Source organism: Artemia franciscana, chromosome 3 (genome assembly GCF_032884065.1).
Source record: "Artemia franciscana chromosome 3, ASM3288406v1, whole genome shotgun sequence".
In the NCBI taxonomy this organism is placed as follows: domain Eukaryota; kingdom Metazoa; phylum Arthropoda; class Branchiopoda; order Anostraca; family Artemiidae; genus Artemia; species Artemia franciscana.
This window is the reverse complement of record NC_088865.1, coordinates 20,505,630-20,525,032: the sequence shown is the minus strand read 5'-3', so window position 1 is coordinate 20,525,032 and position 19,403 is coordinate 20,505,630. Positions and strand designations below refer to the sequence as shown.

At 34.7% G+C, this 19,403-nt stretch overlaps 1 protein-coding gene across 5 annotated transcripts in view; it reads left to right on the top strand.

Annotated features, from left to right (window-relative positions):
• The window catches only part of LOC136024994 (cytoplasmic FMR1-interacting protein-like), a 144,758-nt gene that overhangs the window by 95,611 nt on the left and 29,744 nt on the right, over positions 1–19,403 (top strand). For all 5 annotated transcript variants that reach the window (XM_065700612.1, XM_065700609.1, XM_065700610.1 and 2 more), the window contains 4 exons: positions 4,106–4,179; positions 6,541–6,714; positions 7,685–7,913; positions 12,038–12,237. In XM_065700612.1, coding sequence (XP_065556684.1) covers positions 4,106–4,179; positions 6,541–6,714; positions 7,685–7,913; positions 12,038–12,237 — 677 coding nt within the window. The remainder of the gene's footprint in view (positions 1–4,105; positions 4,180–6,540; positions 6,715–7,684; positions 7,914–12,037; positions 12,238–19,403) is intronic.

Sequence of the window (19,403 nt, the reverse complement as noted above, 5' to 3'; positions counted from 1 at the left end):
CCATATGCCATGGAGTATGTTCTAAGTGTCAACGTATTATTTATCTTATAAGTAAAATTCCCCATCCTTGAATGAAAAGGCGATATGTGACTTTTCGGGACATTGAGAATTTTTCCCGCCCTCCTAAACTGATTGACATATACGAATCGTTTTTTAATATGTTATTCGACCCCGATATATTTAATATTTTTAATTTTTACCAAAAATATCATATCTTCTTCAAGCGCTTTCCATTGTAGAAAAAAAGTATGCTTCTTATTTCCTTTTATTCAGTTTTTTTTATTGTTACATTAACTATTTACAAGAATACTATACCAATGGCCTCCATAAGGCCCCATAGCCCGCAATAAGGACGCTAAATAACACTATAAATTTAAAACAAATTGACAAAAGAATTCACTTCATTAAATTAACACAAAAATACAAAAAAATTCAAGAGAAAACACCAATCCTTGATCGATCCCGACATTTATAACTTATCAATCCTTTGACCCTCATCTGGTGCCTAGGGCAAGAATAGCTACCATCCAAGCCCCTATAATAATAATAATTACAAGAATAATAAAAATAATAATAATAAATCTATAATAACAAAATAAATTAAATTTGAACTAATCAAGTATCTTTTTCGAACCTTGAACGAATAAAAACATTTCTATTCAAACAATCTATGATCGTCTTTTTCCAGTTTTGTCTGTTCCACGAAATCTTAAGTCTTGCAACCTAACGCCTCTTCCATTATCATAGCTGACATGACCCCTATGTAATTCAAGCAAAATACAACATGGAACAAATCCATGGTTTTTTCTTCGTATTTCCTTTAACTAATCTTGTTTGGCATTTGTCTTTTGTTTCGAGATTACTCTGTTGTTGTTTTTTTTTGTTTTTTTTTTAGTTAGAGCTACATTTAAACCCTTCTTATTTGTTCTATCTAATTTAATGAACGTCTCTGGTTTGGCTTCTTTTTGTCCGTTTGAAATAAAATTCTTTCTGAAAAATGTTTTTTACAATTGTTTATTCAATTCTCTCTAACTAATTAGCTATCCTTTTGTAATTAGAGTTTCATTCTAACTTCCGTTTGAATTCATTTATCCCGCTAAAGTAAACATTTTTTGGTTAAGCTGCTCATTTAATATTCATCGTTTTTCCTTTTATTTTGTTAACTTCCTTTTTTTGTGTCATTGGCAAACTAATTTCCGAATGTGAATGTTAGTATTGCGGAAAAAGAGAGGAAAGCTTTGGAGGTCTGTCCAATCAGCTTTTATCCAGCTATTAACTCTTTTCAACATTTATCTTTCTGATTTTCTTCTATTAGCTACGTCTTAAATACGAGACGATGTATTTTGACACAATCTCGTAAATCCATTTTCCAATACTGTGACACTATTGGATATTTTTCTGTTTTAGAAAATGATTCAGATCCATTAAATGGAACTTTAGAACTTTGAGGGACATCTTTTCTGGTGGAAATAGTCATTTTTATTGTCTTTGGAGCATGTAATCTCGGGTATGGATGTAAACTTGTCTAACCTGTTTAAATGAACAACGCCTGCACAGGTCTTGAATTAAACCTTGGCAAATAAGCGTAATCTGCCTAACTGTGTTTTATGACCCAATCTTCCTTATAATTCTATTATCAATTTGATTCACTTGACGTTGGCTAGAAGTGCCAGAGTTTCTAGCACTGCGGTGTGGAAACGCGGAGATCATGATCTTGTAACATCTTAACCAATGCATTTACTGGTTTACCTCCTGCATATATTAAATTAGAAATAACCTATGAGAATCTTTCACGTGTTAATTTGACCAGTATAACTCTAATTTATGTTACAGCGCTTAACTGTTTGAATGCTCGACTGACTCTTCTTTATTGCAGACATCCTGTGTTTCTATCTTCAGGAACAGTTTTATATCTTCTAGGTATAAATTTTTAGAAAATAGTTTCCAATAATCAATTCTAAACAACTGTCCAGAACTTTACTGCTGAGGGATCTATGCAAATATCAAAATTCTGGACATTTCTCCGCTTTATGAGTTGTATATCAAAATAAGATCATCACTGAATTTTTTTTCGATTTTCGTTGCTATTTGTTTTATGGACTTGATTAGATGGGCTTAAAACGGTTCCCCTATTTGTAGACATTTTTGCCCTTCCTAGTTGTGTCAGAATTATCCCATTTGTTTAGCTACCTTAGTAAATTTTGTGAGCAATATCTAGTATATATTTATTAGAGGTGATATATCCTAGTTGTTTGTACCAAATTTTTTATATGAGCTTTTTACTAATCTTTTTAATTGTACTCACCTGCATTTTGCTGCTGCCAATGCTTCGGTTATATATATAAATTGGTTTTGAAATTGCTATAGACTTATAATTGTTTGTCGCCCTTATCATAGATGCAACCAGACGCATATTTATTTGTTATTATACATATTTAAATTTATTTTTTTAATCATAACATTTGTCGTGTGGTGGTATTGAAACAATAAGTAAAGTAGGTCCAGTATACGATAATTATAAGATAACGTGAGTTAATTGTAAAGATCTGGCGATGTTCGTTTCTTTGTGTGCTGCAAGCCTCTCTCTGGGATCTTTTTTGCAGCGGAGGGGGGAGTGTTGGAAATCTCTGAAAAATAACGTTTTAGGATTTAATACCCCAAATTAGACTGATGATGAGCGTCCTTTGCAATTTTAAGGGGGTATCCTTCTATAGTCTCCTGTATGTGCGTTTATGATACTTTTTCTGCTACCGGTTTTCCTTACAGGACTCAATAGGGATACAATACCGACTGTAGTGAATCATAAAATACCAAAAATACAAAAAAAAAATATTTATAATTTTCAGTTTTACTAAACGATACTGTCGAACCTAAAAAGATAAATAATACCTGCATGAATTTGAAAAAAATCGTTTGATCAAACTGAGGATTATACAGGCTTACTGGACTTTAAAGAAACGGGGAAACAAATTTCTTCGCAAAAATAGTGTTAGTTTTATACTTCTGCAATGCGCTTTGCAGAGTGAATTTGATGGGACTTTTTGTCAGTAGTTATTTTTATCATTATGTTTAAAGTGGTAGAAACCTTTAAAGGTAGAGTAGGCGTGAGAGTAAGCAAGAGATAACTGTTTTGAGCGATTGTTGTTCCATCAAGTCCCCAAGACTAAAGCATGCGGTAAATGGACAATTCAGCTTGGGAAATGGTCGCTCAGAAAATTTATTTCGTTTTCTCACGCTCTTTAAATGCGATTTACACTATCACAAAATTTAAAATTTTGATCAATCCCTCCTTTCTTCTTTTCTGGAGCAGGTAACATGTGTTCCACATATATGTAATTCTAGAATTAAACTCTAGTAAATTTGACGTTATTGCTCACATACAAAAACTGTTCATTATTTTTTCTGTGTGTGTAATTCATTAGTTATAATTTAAATGTTATAGAATGGAAGTTTCAAAATTAAATTATTACTCTATTCGTGCAGTAAAAAAGATGAAAAGGGTGCTTAAAATGTTATTTTCCCATTATAAAGTATATTTTGTCAATATATTGTTTCATCTGCCTCTCTGGTGCTTTTTTCAGTTGCATTTGTCATTACCGTATGGCAATAGGTGGTTTTATTTTAGTCGCTTTCTAAGACGAAAGTTGCAAAGCTGGGAGAATTCGATTACTGCCAAAATCCTGCAGTCTTTTTATACCTAAAAAAAAACTTTTTCGTTTGCAGACAATGATTCACATAGCGCAGGCCCCTGTCCCCTCGTTCTCTGCCTTCGGTCGGGAGTTCGGTTCGGTTGGGAGTCTGTGGGGACCAACCATCCGACGCTTCTAGTGATTTCCCCAAGATTTTTCTAGGTACCAATTGGGAGCTGGGTCGACTCTGGCTGAGCTTAGGGTGTAACACTGCTGACCCTAGTTGCAAATCAAAGAATCTGCGACATTAAGACTCAAACCTTTTCCCTTCAGCCATAAGATTGCATCAAACAATGCCTGATCTATAACGAATAGATGTCTGTACCTCTTTTACTCATTCAGTGAAATAAATGCTTTAATATATGCAAGAAAATGTTATAATTTGAAAGTTTGTTAACTCCACTTTCTGTTTTTAGTTTCCTATCGAGATGTCTATGCCATGGATCCTGACTGAGCACATTTTAAAAACACGAGATCCTTCGCTGATGGAGTAAGCTTCTTTATTCTTTTTTTTGTCATTATATTTTTAAAGAAGCATTTTGAAGTTCAGGAACATGTTATTTTTGCTTCCATCACTCTGCCTCCACGAAGAAAGTAATAGACGATATTTTTTTCTCTCTATGAAGAAAATTCTCCATGAGCTCTGTAAAAGCTATTAAAGACACTAGAGTATTACGATCTTTTGCTCAGAACTAACAGAAAAGATCTTTATTCGGAACTTTTACAGACTTTAATGCCAATTTTCTTCTTAAATTTTGGAATAACATACTTGAAACTTAAGAATTGTGTCGGATAACAGTACTTACTGGATATAATAGCTGCAACTTAAAAATACTACATATTATTATGTTTGAATAAATTGAACGTTAAAGAAACAGAATTAAAAGCAACAATCTAGACAAACGTATAAAGGACAGAAATTATCATAAATAAGAGTGGGTGACCCCCGCCGTACACCCCATAAAGGCTAAAGTCTTATTTGCACCTTAATGTAAAAAAAGATAAGTCTTGCTTAAATTTTTTTTCTTTTCTCCTTATAACATTGCAACATTAAAAAATGTTCTAATTCCCAGGATTTTTTTTGTATATATTATTATATTTTAAATAATGAATCTAGTATCGTAGTCTAACATGCAACATACTCACATCAAAAGTTTCTTCCTTTTGATTGCATTCCTTTTAAATGATTAGGAAATCAATTAACCAATCAATTATTAATTTACCAATTCGAAATACTATTTCATCAAATTAAACAGATTGCTTCAGAATTATTAATTGACGTTTTAAAAGTTCTATTAAGGTATCCATATTCAGTGCTTCAGAATGAGTTAGAATAAAAAAGAAAAGTACTGACAGAAAAAAAGTGTCCTTTTACATAGTAATCCTCGATTAAAAGTCATAAATGCATTTAATTTACGAGACGAAACCAATTTTGGGCAAAATTAGGCGTCGCTAATTGATAAAGCTAAATTTTGTTTCATGTTTGTTGCTATACACTGGTGCCAACTGGGCTCAGGGACTTGTGAATGTAGTTTTTAAGCAACATTGGGACGCATAACATTTTTGCCCGTTTTGTGGTGTGACAAAGCTTAGTCTGGGATGATCAAAAATGAACGGAATCCAGTAGCTCTTTTTGGTCTGTGCTTATTAGAAGTTCTTTTTGGTCTGTACTTATCAAAAGTAGTTTGATTCCCCACCGATTGGGAATTTTTTTTTTTTTTTTTTTTTTTTTTTTTTTTTTTTTTTTTTTTTTTTTTTTTTTTTTTTTTTTTTTTTTTTTTTCAGAGTTCTCACGGCCCATGGACTTACAAATATAAGCCGATTGGAAAGCAAAATCTTATCCTATTTATGGGGGATCATATCTCCAAGCTGAAATTTGTTTTGTACTTAAAGGTATCTTCAGGCTTGGGACTTACGAAAGTTAGTGTCATGGTGATCAGATACAGAAAGTTCTACGGTTTATTTTCAAGCCCCCTCCCTCCCTCCTTCAAAAAAATGAAGCCCAAGGGCGGAGAAGGGTATGCGCCTAAAATCTGAAGTAATTTCAAGCAATGACTATAGACAATAAAAAAATTTCACTCAGAAGGATTTTAGAATCTTACAGTAACTTAATGGAAGTTTTAAACGCATCAGGTTTTCCATTACAATTGTTTTGAAATGTCTGCATAGGAGAGGGGGTGAGTTCCTCCAATATATGTCTACATGAGTCCATCTCTGAAAAGCTGAAAATTTTGGCACAACAAGTTTTAACAAATAGACTTGACTCATTTCAATACTTAGCCTCCAAAATGTATCATTACTTGTAGACATATTTGGACATATATCTGTATCATTTTATCACATATGTATCATTTATAGACATTTATATATTTTAGTTATTTATACAGGAACAAAAAATGCACTGCAAGATCACGACCTTTAGTTCAGCAACGTCTCTATATGTAAGATTACTAACAGCCTTCTTTGGTCGACAGAGTTACAAGTAATTGAATATGTTATAGGGGGTAACCAGGTGCAGATGGTAGAGGGCTGCTTCTCTCATGAAGTGTGCTGCCGGTCTCCTACTGGCATCAGGAGATGTGGGTGATAGAAAATTAAAACGCAGGTCTGTGTCTTAAGAAGAATACTGAGCTGTCAAGGTCGTCTCTAGAAGTCTTTGATCTATGGCACACGAAATTTTTTCTTCGACATGCACTGTTGATTTATTATGTGGCAGCCGATTTGGTAGTTTGCTCCTATCCGGTTTGCTAATAATAGTTCTAATAATTGCTATTTTTCTGTCTTGAAGTTGACTGCATCTCCCACCTTCTAGTAACTGACCTTTCATTTCTTAATTCTTTTCGTTTTGCAGGTGTGTTTTGTATCCACTGGACTTGTACAACGATAGTGCGAACTATGCCCTGACAGTATTTCGGAAGCAATTCCTGTATGACGAAGTTGAAGCGGAAGTAAATCTCTGTTTTGATCAATTTGTTTATCAGCTCTCAGAACAGGTTTTTGGGTATTTCAAAGTGTTGGCCTCCAGGTACTGTGTTTTTTACCTTTCTATTTGACGATTTCCAAGTATTTAGAAAACTCAATGGTGGCTCTTTAGGTAACTTTGTAGGTGGTAGCTTTTAGACCTTTTGTCTAAATTTTTTTATCTTGAGTTCAAATTCTTGGAAATTTAGTATGTTAAGAAGTTTGGATTACTCTTAAATCAAGGCGGCTTTGTAATTGAATCCAAAAGCTATTTAATTTATTCTAATTACAAACTGTATATAACGTTTCTCTCTTTCCCTTTCTCTCTCTCTCTCTCTCTCTCTCTCTCTTTTCTCTCTCGCTCCCTTTTTTATTGACAATTTTGGTTTTTGAAATCATTTTACTATTCAAAAAGATTAATCCCGAAATTGATCGATTTTTGAAATTTAAAAGTTAAACAAAATCCTGGCATGGAGAAAGAATTGTCCCGAGGACCGTAAGACCGTAATCGCAGCCTTGTCTTGAAGATGATAGAGAAAAAAGAGATTTGGACGAGCGTATGCTTAATACTGGGCATAATCATGCGAGGGAATTCCGACAATGGAAAGACGACTCGTTTGTTTCACTCGTTTTTTGTAGGTAAAATTCTGTCCTCAATTTGGGTGGGCACGGTGTAGCTTATTGTCATCAATTTCTGACTGGGTGTAATAACTAGGGTCGGCTGACTAACGGTAATCTTAAAACATATTTGATGTCTTCATTTGGCCTTAGTTGTTCAGGCCTAAGAGCAAGGCCGTATCCAAGGGTAGAGGGTATTACCGGGTTTGACCCCCCCCCGCAAAAAAAAATATCCGGCTCGTAAAACAGTAACAGTAATCCATTTAATCAAATTTTGATGTATTTTGTATAGTTTTGTTTTTGTACTCCCCCCCCCTCCCCGAGCAAAAATCCTGGATAAGACCTTGCCTAAGAGTAATGATGTTTATATTTGGCCCACCTGTGACTTAACTTCATTCTTTATTTATTATTTACAGTATACTTTTGGACAAGCGATTTCGTGCAGAATGTGCAGCGTCTGGAACCCACTTCACGTACCCATTGGCCAATCGTTATGAAACTTTGTTAAAACAGCGACATGTTCAGCTTTTGGGTCGTTCAATCGATTTGAATCGGCTTATAACACAGAGAATCAATCAAGCTGTTTCAAAATCTCTTGATCTGGCTATCTCTAGGTTTGAAGCATCTGATATCACTGGGGTTATTGTGAGTATTTTTTCCTTTTAATATCACTATTTTGACACTGTGTCCACCAGTCGTACTGTGGGCCACTCCTGAGACCATAACAATTTTAGTGATTTAAGTAATATGAAAATCATGATATAGAATTTTTGTAATTGGCATTTTGACTGACGAATTCCGACATTATGATCTTGATTTGTTAGGAGTTTCATAAACTAATCTCCCATGGCTAGAAAACGTGAAATTGGATAACAATAGAATTTATTTTTTCAGATAAGAAGGATGGGTTACTTATGCAGAGAGTATGGTTCATGAGAAATAGCGCTACTTCTATGTCTTCCTTTGGTGGGAAAGGTATTAGCGATGGAATTCACCAAAGAGCAACTTTTACCAAAGTTTTACCTTGCACTTTTACCAAAGTGCAAGGTATAAATCATAGCGATATGCAACCCTGTAAATCCGACTGACATTGACAGTAGTAACTGAGATTAGTTGTGCATACAGTTACGAGGAGAAACAGACGAGATCCCGGGTAGAAATATGACATTTTAAAGAGGGAAGTCTAATTATCAGGCTGGTATACATAGAGATATATGGAATCCTAAATAGGTAATTTTGCCATTGGGAAGAAAAATAAATATAGTACTACTAACTTCTTAGATTCAATAATCTGGTTACAACCAATAGACTCCAGGATGAGAATCTAAGCGGACCTTTTCAAGAACAGTTGAATGAACGTTTTCTGCGAAGTTGAAGAAGATGTCTTAAAGAGAAAAGGTAGAAATGCAGCTAGGAATATTAGCGAAAATGCTTTAAGCTAAAATTGAATAAAAAAGGGGTTTGCACAAGAAGTTTCTGGGTGATAGATCTTACGATAATAAGAGGAAAGTAGAGAAAGCATTAATCTGTGAATCAAATAAATTTCAATTGGAGGCCAATGGATAAAATAACAGAGGATCTGGTAGATACTCTCAGACGGTATAATAATAAGACATTAGATTGGCATGTTAAAATTAAGAGGAAGTAGTCAGATCGGAATCGTTTCAGTTAACTCTTTGACACCTGAGAAAGGTGCTAAAGAGAGATGCGAAAACGTTGAGAATGTATATAACTGTGATAAAGCTCTAGGACCTGCAGGTCATTTTTACAGGCTATTTTTTTATTTTCCAGTATATGGAGGGTTCAGGGAAACGCACAGGATCAGATCCTTGGGCCCAGGCTTCTTCCAAGAGTTTTGGGATTTGCAGGTAGTACATAAAAAAGGGATGAAAACATTTTTGGCAATTTGGAAGTGAAGGATGATTCATTTTTGGTTAAAAGTTAGAGACAGTGCCAAAAGAATTGAAAAATAGTAAGCCCTCAGAGGCTTATAGGATAGTAAATGAGGTTTTTAAATGTGGTGGTTGCGAAGTTAAAGATATGATAATGAACATTATGAATGCAAAAAGCTAAGACCTAGTGATTTCAAGAAATATTTTATTAAATTCCTTTATAAAAATATAGTGTGAATGTAGCAATAACAGGGACATTAGTTTGATTTTGTAGAAAGCAAATGCCTTGTTGTACATAAAGTATTAGATTTTGTCCATAATTTCTTAGGGAACAACAGAGTAGGTTCGTCTGAAGAAAAGCTTTTGTGGAGGTCCTTTTCTTGCATGGTGTACACGGTGATTAAGTTAAAGTGATATCTGATATGGACGAGACTAAAGTTATGTCAGTTAAGGCAGGAAGTGACGTTGTTAGTTCTTTCGGTTTGGAATCAGGGTTTAAGTAGGGTCGTCTTCTATTCTTGTGTATATAGACTATTTTGATTGACTATGTCATAAGGAACCTGTTGAGACAAATTAGTGAAATGGATAAGTGTTGGGAGGAATTGAGAATCCAGGGTTCAAATTGAAAACTAAGTCGCTTGGACTAGGAATAAACAAGAGCGAAGAAGTGATGTTAGGTAACAGGAAAATCAATCAAGTGCTTAACTTCACTGATCTCAATAGTACATTTAAAAATATTGGATGCAATGAGGATGTAAAAAGAAGAATAGGCAGGTGAATGGTATTTTTCCACGGTTGAAAAATGTTTGGAAGAATAGGAAATAATTCTGCGAGCTAAGATTAGAATATTGGATATCACGATATTAACAGTGGTGAAGTACGGCTCAGGAACTCGGGTGTTTCAAAATGCCGAGGAAGATTTGTTAAACGTTTTCCAGAGACATTGCCTAAGGATCGTTTTAGTTGCTTTTTGAGTGATTGTATGTCAAATAACCTGTAAGAAAAACGCAGCTCGATCGCACTTTGTAAGACTATAATGAAAGCAAAATTGCAGATGGCCAAAAATTGTGTTCTTTGGTCATCCGTCTGTAGTCAAAAAGGAAGCAAACAGGTGTCTGAATAGGGTGGAAAGATGCTTTATGAAAAGATTTACAGTAAATTTTGAACTTCCTCAGAGGAGGTTAAGACTGATGGTCTGAATAGATCGGGTAGAGGAGGTGCATGTGCAGATGCGTTATCCTGGTGTAATTTGGCGTTGCAGTTAGTTTTTAGTAATTGCAGTCTCCCTAGGAATTTCTTATCAGCTATATAGGCAGGAATATATTTTTTATATTGAGGCCAACATTTTTGCTGTGTGAATTTGGCTCGTCTGGTCTTTTGATAGACATTTTTCAGAATTTTTAAAGGCCAAACATTAAATGTGAATGTTAAATGTCTATGCGAGCGAAAAGAAAATTTTGCCTCTGACATTAGTTTTGTATGCATGTCATTTGTATCAAAGACAAGCAATTGTTCATAACAAAAAAAATACTATTCACAAAGATATCGTTCAACAACTTTTTCCTGTTTGACATATGATATTGTAGAGAAAGCAAAATGATGAAGGTTCTGTTGGTTGAAATAAATATCTATGAAATATAGCTAACCTAATTTACTCAGTTTATTGAGAAATATTTTCTTTCGTTGTTGTCTTTCTTTTTCTTGTTACTGCTGGCTTTTTTGGATGTGCGTCCCTTTAGTCAAAAATTCAGTTGAACCTTGTCAGATGTAGCTTATCGGTAGCATAGAGATAGTTCAGTGCCACAATATGCGTTAACGATAGGAGAAAATTTGTTACATGTTGCAAGAGCATGCGTTTTTACTAGAAAAGACACCTGTGTGATCTCATAATAATATTTGTTTCTCTAACCTCAGAAAATAATTGATTCTAACAAAAATTTCTTCAACAAGGATACTTTTACGCACCGACATTGATGTTACACGTAACACTTTTGGTGCAATTTAACACATAAAGTCAGTATTGCTGATCGATTTTGTTGGATGTTTTTGAACACCGCACTTAAAATTAACTTTTATAAACCAAAACACTTACATCATTTCACCGTCTAATTTCAACAAGACAATATTATTTTTTACGATTGAATTTTATTCTAATATGTCGTAAGAGTTGTTTAACATCTTTTAACATTCATATTTTTTATCACATTTTGAATCCCGCACTAAATCATATTTTATTGTAGACCTCTGTTAAGTAAGCGTTTTTGATTATCAACATTTTCATTTTTGTGTAAATAGAACTGCAGGAACGCCATTAATTTAATTTAATCAACTATTTTCAGTCATTACGTATAAGTATATGAAAATAAAAAGAATAAAAATGGATTTTAAGTCAATTTAATATAATCTTTGCTCATTTCTGTCTGCAAAATCTAAAACATTTTTGCACATTTCAGTTGTTGTTTTTAGAAGGAGGGAGGATATAGGGAATAAAATAGGCATGCTGTTCTTATCTTCTGGTGCTAAATTGGAGCCGAGTCTGCCTTCCTATTATACCTGAAATATACAAACATCTAAACTATTCTAATAGTGAAGAAAGATCTTCATGCTTTATTGAACAGCTTCCTTCTTCCCCCATTTCCAAAAAAGATAAATACATGCAGGTGCCTGTATTGATTATTTAGGATCGTCACTGAGTGTTTCACTGCCCCGTAAGAGTGTTCAAGTGTAAGAGTATTAATTTCATTAAAGATCTTGTTGTTTATGAGGCAAAGGAAAAAAATTAACAATCTCTTTTTAGAACTAAATGGCCAAATTCGTGGCTTATTTTATATTTGAATCTCACATACATACGTTTAATTCTCAAGCTTGTTTTTTTAGGAACTCTCAGCCTTATTTGAAGTAAATAAACTAGCGCATAGGCTTTTGGCTAAGCATTTGAATTTGGACGATTTTGATGCTTTGTGGCGAGAGGCTAATCACAACGTTCTTGCTCCGTATGGGCGAGTTACCCTCCATGTCTTTTGGGAACTCAATTATGACTTCCTTCCTAGCTATTGCTATAATGCTGCCACTGCCAGGTACAGTTCTTACGTCACAGTTACTATTCCGGGGTTTATCTCTTGAGTGTATGTGGAAATGTTGAGATTATTTAAATAAACACAATCACAGACTTGTGATAAGGGAAAAACACTTTTTATCACTTACATATTTTATTATTTTTATCAAATCTACTTATCAAACACTCTTATCATCATTTCTACTTTAGAATTGCTTCATTGTTCTTGTTTTTCTTTGCAGTATGCTTATTAAAAATATATACAGATTCAGTAAGCTAGATTCGGTACCTTGAAATTCGGTAAGCTAGATACTTAAACAGTAAAAAAAAAATGCTATTTTAAGATATTTTATAAGAGAAGGTTAAACTAATACTTTCTATTGGTATAAGTGTGAAGGAAATGACTACTAAGTAAGACTTCCTCTGCCAAGGCTCTGTGAAGTATTTCAGCAACCGTGACATAAGGAGTACAGTTGCATATCGTCACAGGCAACGATGCGCATAATTATTGAATTCAATCCTAGTAAAGGTGCAACTATAAGAGTGCTGTTAATCTTCATCAAATTTGGTTGAGATTAAATAAACCGTTTGTATGAATAGAGATGACAATATTATAGCTCTACCGTCGGTTTTAAGTACTGACTTCTGTCCGTCTTAAGTTTCATCTTCGGTCTTTACTTTCATCTGAAAAAAAAAATTAATTATGCTTGTTCGTTTTTTGTTTTAAGAAACAGACAAAACTTTAGTAATAAACTTGGATATCAGTATTTGTAAAAGCCTTAAAGATATTAGATTGAATAATACATAACTTGTTTCTCTACGGAAGGACGGGGTCACTAAACCTGATTTGTGTCTTATTATATCGGAAGCAGGATCGAGAAACGTCGCTTGAAGTGCGTCTTGGAGAAAAAATTATAGACTTCCTTCCGTCGTCAGATTGTTAAACAGTAATGCTACCTACCAATATTTGGCTAGTCCTGAAATGTAAGTGATCAAGGGAAAAGCGACAATGAAATGAATTGAAAGTAATCGCTAACAAAATGTGTCAGCTAAGAATTCTTAAAAGCGTATAAACTAGGGGGAAATTCCAAAAAAGTACAAGCTTCAAAGGAAATCCACAATGTCAATTAAGTCAGCCTTTCCCTGGAGATAGTTTTTAAAAGCCAGCAAAAGAATTTTTCTATCTGAAAAATATTAGTTGCCTAGAATTATGTATCAATGGTTGCAAACTAAAAAATATTTATCTTGCTGAACCACATCCTTAAGAAGCAACATTAAAATTTAAAATGAACTGAAATTATTTTGTATATGAAAGGATTTCCCCCCTTCTCAATACCTTCGTCCTTTCGCTAAGGTTTGACTTTTTGTCAAACTTTATTACTCCTGAAACACAAGTGTCGTTTAATTAGAATAATAAGACCTTTTTGAAAGAACTAAAAATTTTAGCGTAAAGAGCGATGTATTGCTGAGGGGAAAACCCCCACATATACTGATTAATTTCTGTTTGAAGTTTTAATGTTTCTCCCTACTTTCAGTTGAAAAAATTAGTTTTTTTTTTTTTTTCATTAAGTTTCTGATCGTTTTCCAAAAAAGCTGAGAAATCGGGCTCCCCCTCCGGACAATTCCATCCTCGCTGGAAATTTCCCCCGTAAAATTTCTTGCTGATGATTCCGCCTGAAACATTGTCCTTAGCATACTGTCATTTGAAAAGGGCTCTAATTTCCAATCGTTTTTCAAATCATGCCAGAAATCCCCTTTTCCGTGGACAACTTTTCTCCCCCTCCCCCAAGTGGGAAGTTATTTCCACGGAAAATTCCCCATTGAGAATTTCTCCTTCAGAAATTTTTCTCATGGAGAATTTCTCCAACGGAAAATTCCCCACACACACGCACACAGAAAAATTCTTCTGACAATTTCAAACCTACTGAAAATTTACCCATGACAATTCCCCCGGAACGTCTCCACAAGCAATATTAAGTTGGTAGGGAGAAAGTAAGACAAATGAAAAAAAAAAATTATTATGAAAAAGTTAGTGTTGTCAGCAAAAAGGACAGTGTGTACCCGGCGATGAAGACCATCAACAGTATCGTTAATATAAATCGAAAACATCAGAGGTCTAACCACAGAGCCCTGTGGGATGAGATTAGCCTTGTCGATTGGCTATCAAAAAATTTTTACTCTCCAGCATTTAGACCTACTGGATCAAATTATTTCCTTGTTGGCAGAATAAAATCGTTGTTGCGTGGTCTCTTTTGGGCTTTAAAGGTGGTGCTAGAACTTCTAATTTTTGTTCAAATAGCTTGTGGTATAATATGGTTCCCACATGTCAGAATGATTGTCTCCTGTACGTCACACATTCCATAAGGGGTCCTGAGATGTACAACGGACCCTTCCAGCTGTTAAAAGCCATACTATTTGAACAGCCCCTCTCCTTCACTTTATGAAAAAAGAATCATGAGCTAAAGAAGTGGCAGATGGTAGGTCCATTGCAGTAATGAAGAAATTAGTTCTGTCAGCAAAAAGGACAGGGTGTACATGGGGATGAAGATTATCAATAATATCGTTAATATAAATTAAAAACAAAAGAGGTCCAACCACAGAGCCCTGTGGGATGAGATTAGCCTTGTCGATTGGCTATCACAAAATTTTTACTCTCCAGCATTTGGACCTATTGGATCAAATTGTTGCCTCGGTGGCAGAATAGCATCGTTGCTGTGTGGTCTTTTTTGGGCTTTAAGGATGGGGCTAGAACGTCTAATATCCGTTTAAATGAGCTGGGCTCTGATGGTCTCAATATCTCAGGTCTGATGGGATCACCCGTGGGGAAAAAAGAAAAAAGGGGTAGATATAACAGTCAAACACCCAATGCTATCTTGCGGTCTTCCTCGCCTTTCAAACTGGGGGGGGGGGGGTTCAAACCGCCAGTTTGGGATTTTAGACCATTAGAAATTGTTTGACTATCTAAGACTCAAACTCTCTAGTTTGTTGGTTCTATTTTGGCCAAAATTGATGTTTTGTGGCACAAAATAGCAGAAATTGGTGTTTTGCTGTGGAGTGATTTAGTCCGTCACTCAAAAAAGGCTTCGGATTTTGAATTTTCTTTCAAATAGTGTACGACCAATGGTTCAATGTGATCACCCTGGTAAAAAGAAAGAAAAGAAAAAAAAGGAGACATTGCTACTACCCATGCAAAAAGGGTAGATGAGGGCTTCCCATCTTGTTTTCAAGGTGAGGGACTGTAAACCTCCAGTCAAAGGTTTTTGACTTTGCCACTTTTAGTGGTGCATATTTTATTTCTATTTATATCATGTTTGTCGGTTTTCAGGCTTTTTTACAAACTTCTCGAGATATCATAATAACAAATTACTGTTCACTTGAAGCTTAGTAAAATATACTGTTTCGAAGTTAACTCCAATTTGAATATATTCGTCTCTAAACGGTCTGTAAAAACGAAATTATTTTCAAAATTTGCTTATTGTTAGCTATGGTTCCCTTTTGTGGCAGGTTTTTTTCACATTGAACAATAACATCTTCTTTTTTCTTTTTTTTTCAGTGATGGACTATCAAGTTACTGTTTTGTAATACTTTATGTGGGGTATATTTATTTGGGAAAAATTTTATTTGTTTACTGTGTACGTAATATTGTATAAAAACATGGTAGATGAAGTCTTAATTTACTGAATATACAACAGTAAAATTATTTTTGTGACAAAATTAATATTAAAGTAATTGCCCGCAACCCGGTTGTATGCTTCAACCAGACCCGCTTTAGAGAGTTTAGGTTAATTACTGTTGCATTGAACTCGATAAAATGTTCTTCCAATTGTGGAGCTGTCTTAAGCTTTTTGCCAAATTTTCCTAGATAACTAGAAGTTGTTTATTGCTTGTTCTGTTCTTCTTGGAGGCCAGACCAAGAAACTAGCTCACTTTTCCATCAATTAGGCTGGGGTTTTGCATAACGATCAACCAACAAAGAGAAAATAATAACCGCACGATTAAAAAAGCAAAAGGATTAAACTGATGAAATTAAGCAACGGGAAATTAATTTTAGTGTAGTGATTCTTTGATCATAAATAATAAACTGGTATAAGAGGGTTCGATACCTTAAACATCATTTTGTGAGTCTCAACACCCGCTGACTTTCTCAAAGGCAAAGGGTCCATTAGTGAATTCTCCCAGGGGACTACTTATCATTAAAACTTATTGAAAATTTGTGATTTGATTATGAAATTTGATTGAAAAGACAATGGAATTGCGTCGCCAAAGTTTTTAATCAAAGCAGGTTGAATTACAGAAAAGTCGAAGAGCTGTCAAATTGATCAAATGACATTTCTTTTGAAGGGATTTTTAGAATTTTCGGTTATCGAAGGTTTTTAGGTACAATTCTTTCCTTAATTTTAAAAAGAAAATTCTGCTCCATTTGATCGAAGAAACTAGATCTACACTTCTTAATGATACGAGTTTCCTGAAAACTAAATATCTCTGTCTCCGGCACAAAACAGTAGAAGTTCCAAATTTTTTGAAGATTTTAGGGAAAGTAGATGTCAGCTTTAGTTTTCTACCGTTTATTCAGATCGCTTATCCATTTATTTGAGGAAACTAATTTAAGGAAAGATCGCCAATCAATTCTGAATAGTTTGGCAAAACAAATTAAAAAAGTAAATAATGGACGATAGGCTGATTCTTTATGGTATCACATCCCCTTAATTGTATAATGATAATGGCTTTATGGAATATGACAAATGAAGTAGAGGACAAATTTGGATTGTTCTATATATAAACTGTAATTGCTCGTGCTCAAAATAAAATTTCTAATACGGTTGTTGTCTCTATCGGGCTCATTGTTATGTTCATGCTCATATGCTTCATGCTCATATGCTCAATATATACTACTACTACTAGTAACTCACCGCAGCACCAAACCGCCTGAGGCCAACACAGCTACGTGCGCTCCTCCTCCAACCCAATCTATTCAGGCCTCCCTCTTTACATCCTCCCAGGAAGTTCGCATTTCCTTTAAATCTTTATTTATGACATCCTCCCACCCCAGACGAGGACGACCTCGTTATCACCGTAGCTTCCAATATTCTAGTCGTGGTTTGCAGACTTGTCTTCCTATTTTTCCAAACTTTGTTTAACTGTGAAAAAACACCCTGAGCCTTGGCTATTCTACTTTTAGCGTCTTCACTGCTCCCACCATCTTTACTAATAATACTGTCATGGTAAGTGAAACTGCCCACCTGATCAATCTTTTTGTTACCCAACGTCACCTTTTCGTCTTCACTTATCCCTAGCCTAAATGACTTAGTCTTCTTAACGTTAATTTTCAAACTTATTATAGCACCTTGAACTCGCAAAACCTCTAAAAATTCATTCATTTTGCTTTCACTTTCATCCAATATGCCTAAATCATCAGCATACTCTAAGTCAAAGAGCGTTCTTCCTCCCCATTTGATTCCGTGGTCTCCAATTGCCTTTCTTGTGCTCCTTAAGACAAAGTCCATCAAAATGATACATATAAAGGGGGGGGTGAACACAACCCTGCTTAGCTCCTGATTAAATACAAAACCAATTGCTAACCTCATTTCCCACCTTAACCTCGTACATAGTATTATTCCCGTACATAGCACAAATCACTTTAATGTATTTATCTGGTATACTATATAAGTATAAGACCTTCGCTAAAGCTCTTCTATCAACAGAATCGAACAGTTGCTCATAAGCTATAAAAGGTGTTGAGTCCCAAAGGTGTTTGACAACGAAGGTACTTCTCAATTATTAACCTAAGAGTGAAAATTTGGTCAACACGTCCTCTACCTTTTCTAGAACCGTGCTGTTCTTCTCTTAAAACTTTGTCTACAACATCTGTCAGTCTAAAAAGGATCATATTATTAAGTAATTTGCTGCCTACAGGGACTAGACTAATGCCTCGATAATTACGACACTCACTCTTGTCATCTTTCTTATACAGTGGTTTAACTAAGGTTTTCCCAAAATTATTAGGTACTTCCTCTTTTTCAAAAATCATATTCATAATCTTCAGTAGCTTATTTCTAACCTCAGAGCCACCATATTTAAGAAACTCATTTATCACACTATCAGCACCTGGAGCCTTATTATTTTTTAATTCTTTGTGTACTGTCTCTAATTCTTCCTCACAAAACAAATTTTCTTTTGTGTCAAAGGGATCACAATCTTTTTCATTTTCATCTATATCTTTCCCATCAACTGTATCTCTGTTTAGCACATTCTCAAAATGTTCCGCCCATCTCTCTTTGACTCTTTCCTTATCACTAACTGTGGTCCCATTCCTGTCTTTAACTAGGACTAGTCCGGATTGGCTATTCCCTCTCAATTTATTAACATGCCAGTATAATATTTTACTATTATGCCGTCTAGCTGCATCTTCCAGATTCTCGGCAATTTTATCCATGGCCTCCACTTCACACCTCCTTAGTTCATATTTTAATGCTTTCTTCACTTTTTTTTACATTCCTTTTGTTTTCATATGATCTATCACTCAGGTAGTTCTTTTATAAACCACTTCTACTCTCTATTAAACATCCAGCTTTTACACTAATATTTCCAGCTGCAGTCTTAACTTTCTTCCCTAAGACACCACCAGCAACTTCACAAACTGTTTTTCTAAAATTATTCCATCCACCTTCCACATTGTCAAATTTTAAACTCTCAATTATAGTATTCAGCTGTTCCTGGAAATTTTCTCTAGAATTTCCATGCTGGGTTCTACCAACATCATAACTTCCCGGGAGGTAGTTACCCTTCCGAAATTTCAGCTTTATATTAACCTTAGACATTAATAAATGGTGATCTTTACTTTTAACATCAATAACAGCACTCTTATATACCCTAGTATCTAATATTGATCCTGCTAGTCTTCGGTTTACAATTCGGTTACAAATTCGGTTTGCTGTCTTACATGAATGTCTTACATGTCAACTTATGGGCCATTTTATGACCAAACACCGTATTGGTTATAACTAGGCTGTTATACCTACAAAATTGCAAAAGTCTGCAGCCATTACTGTTTTCTTTTCCTACGCCAAATTTTTCTAGGCTAGGATACCATCTATCACTATTTCTACCAACCTGGGCGTTAAAATCTCCTAGCAAAAACACCATATTTCTACCTGGCACCCTGTCTATTTGCTCCTGTACCTGTAAGTA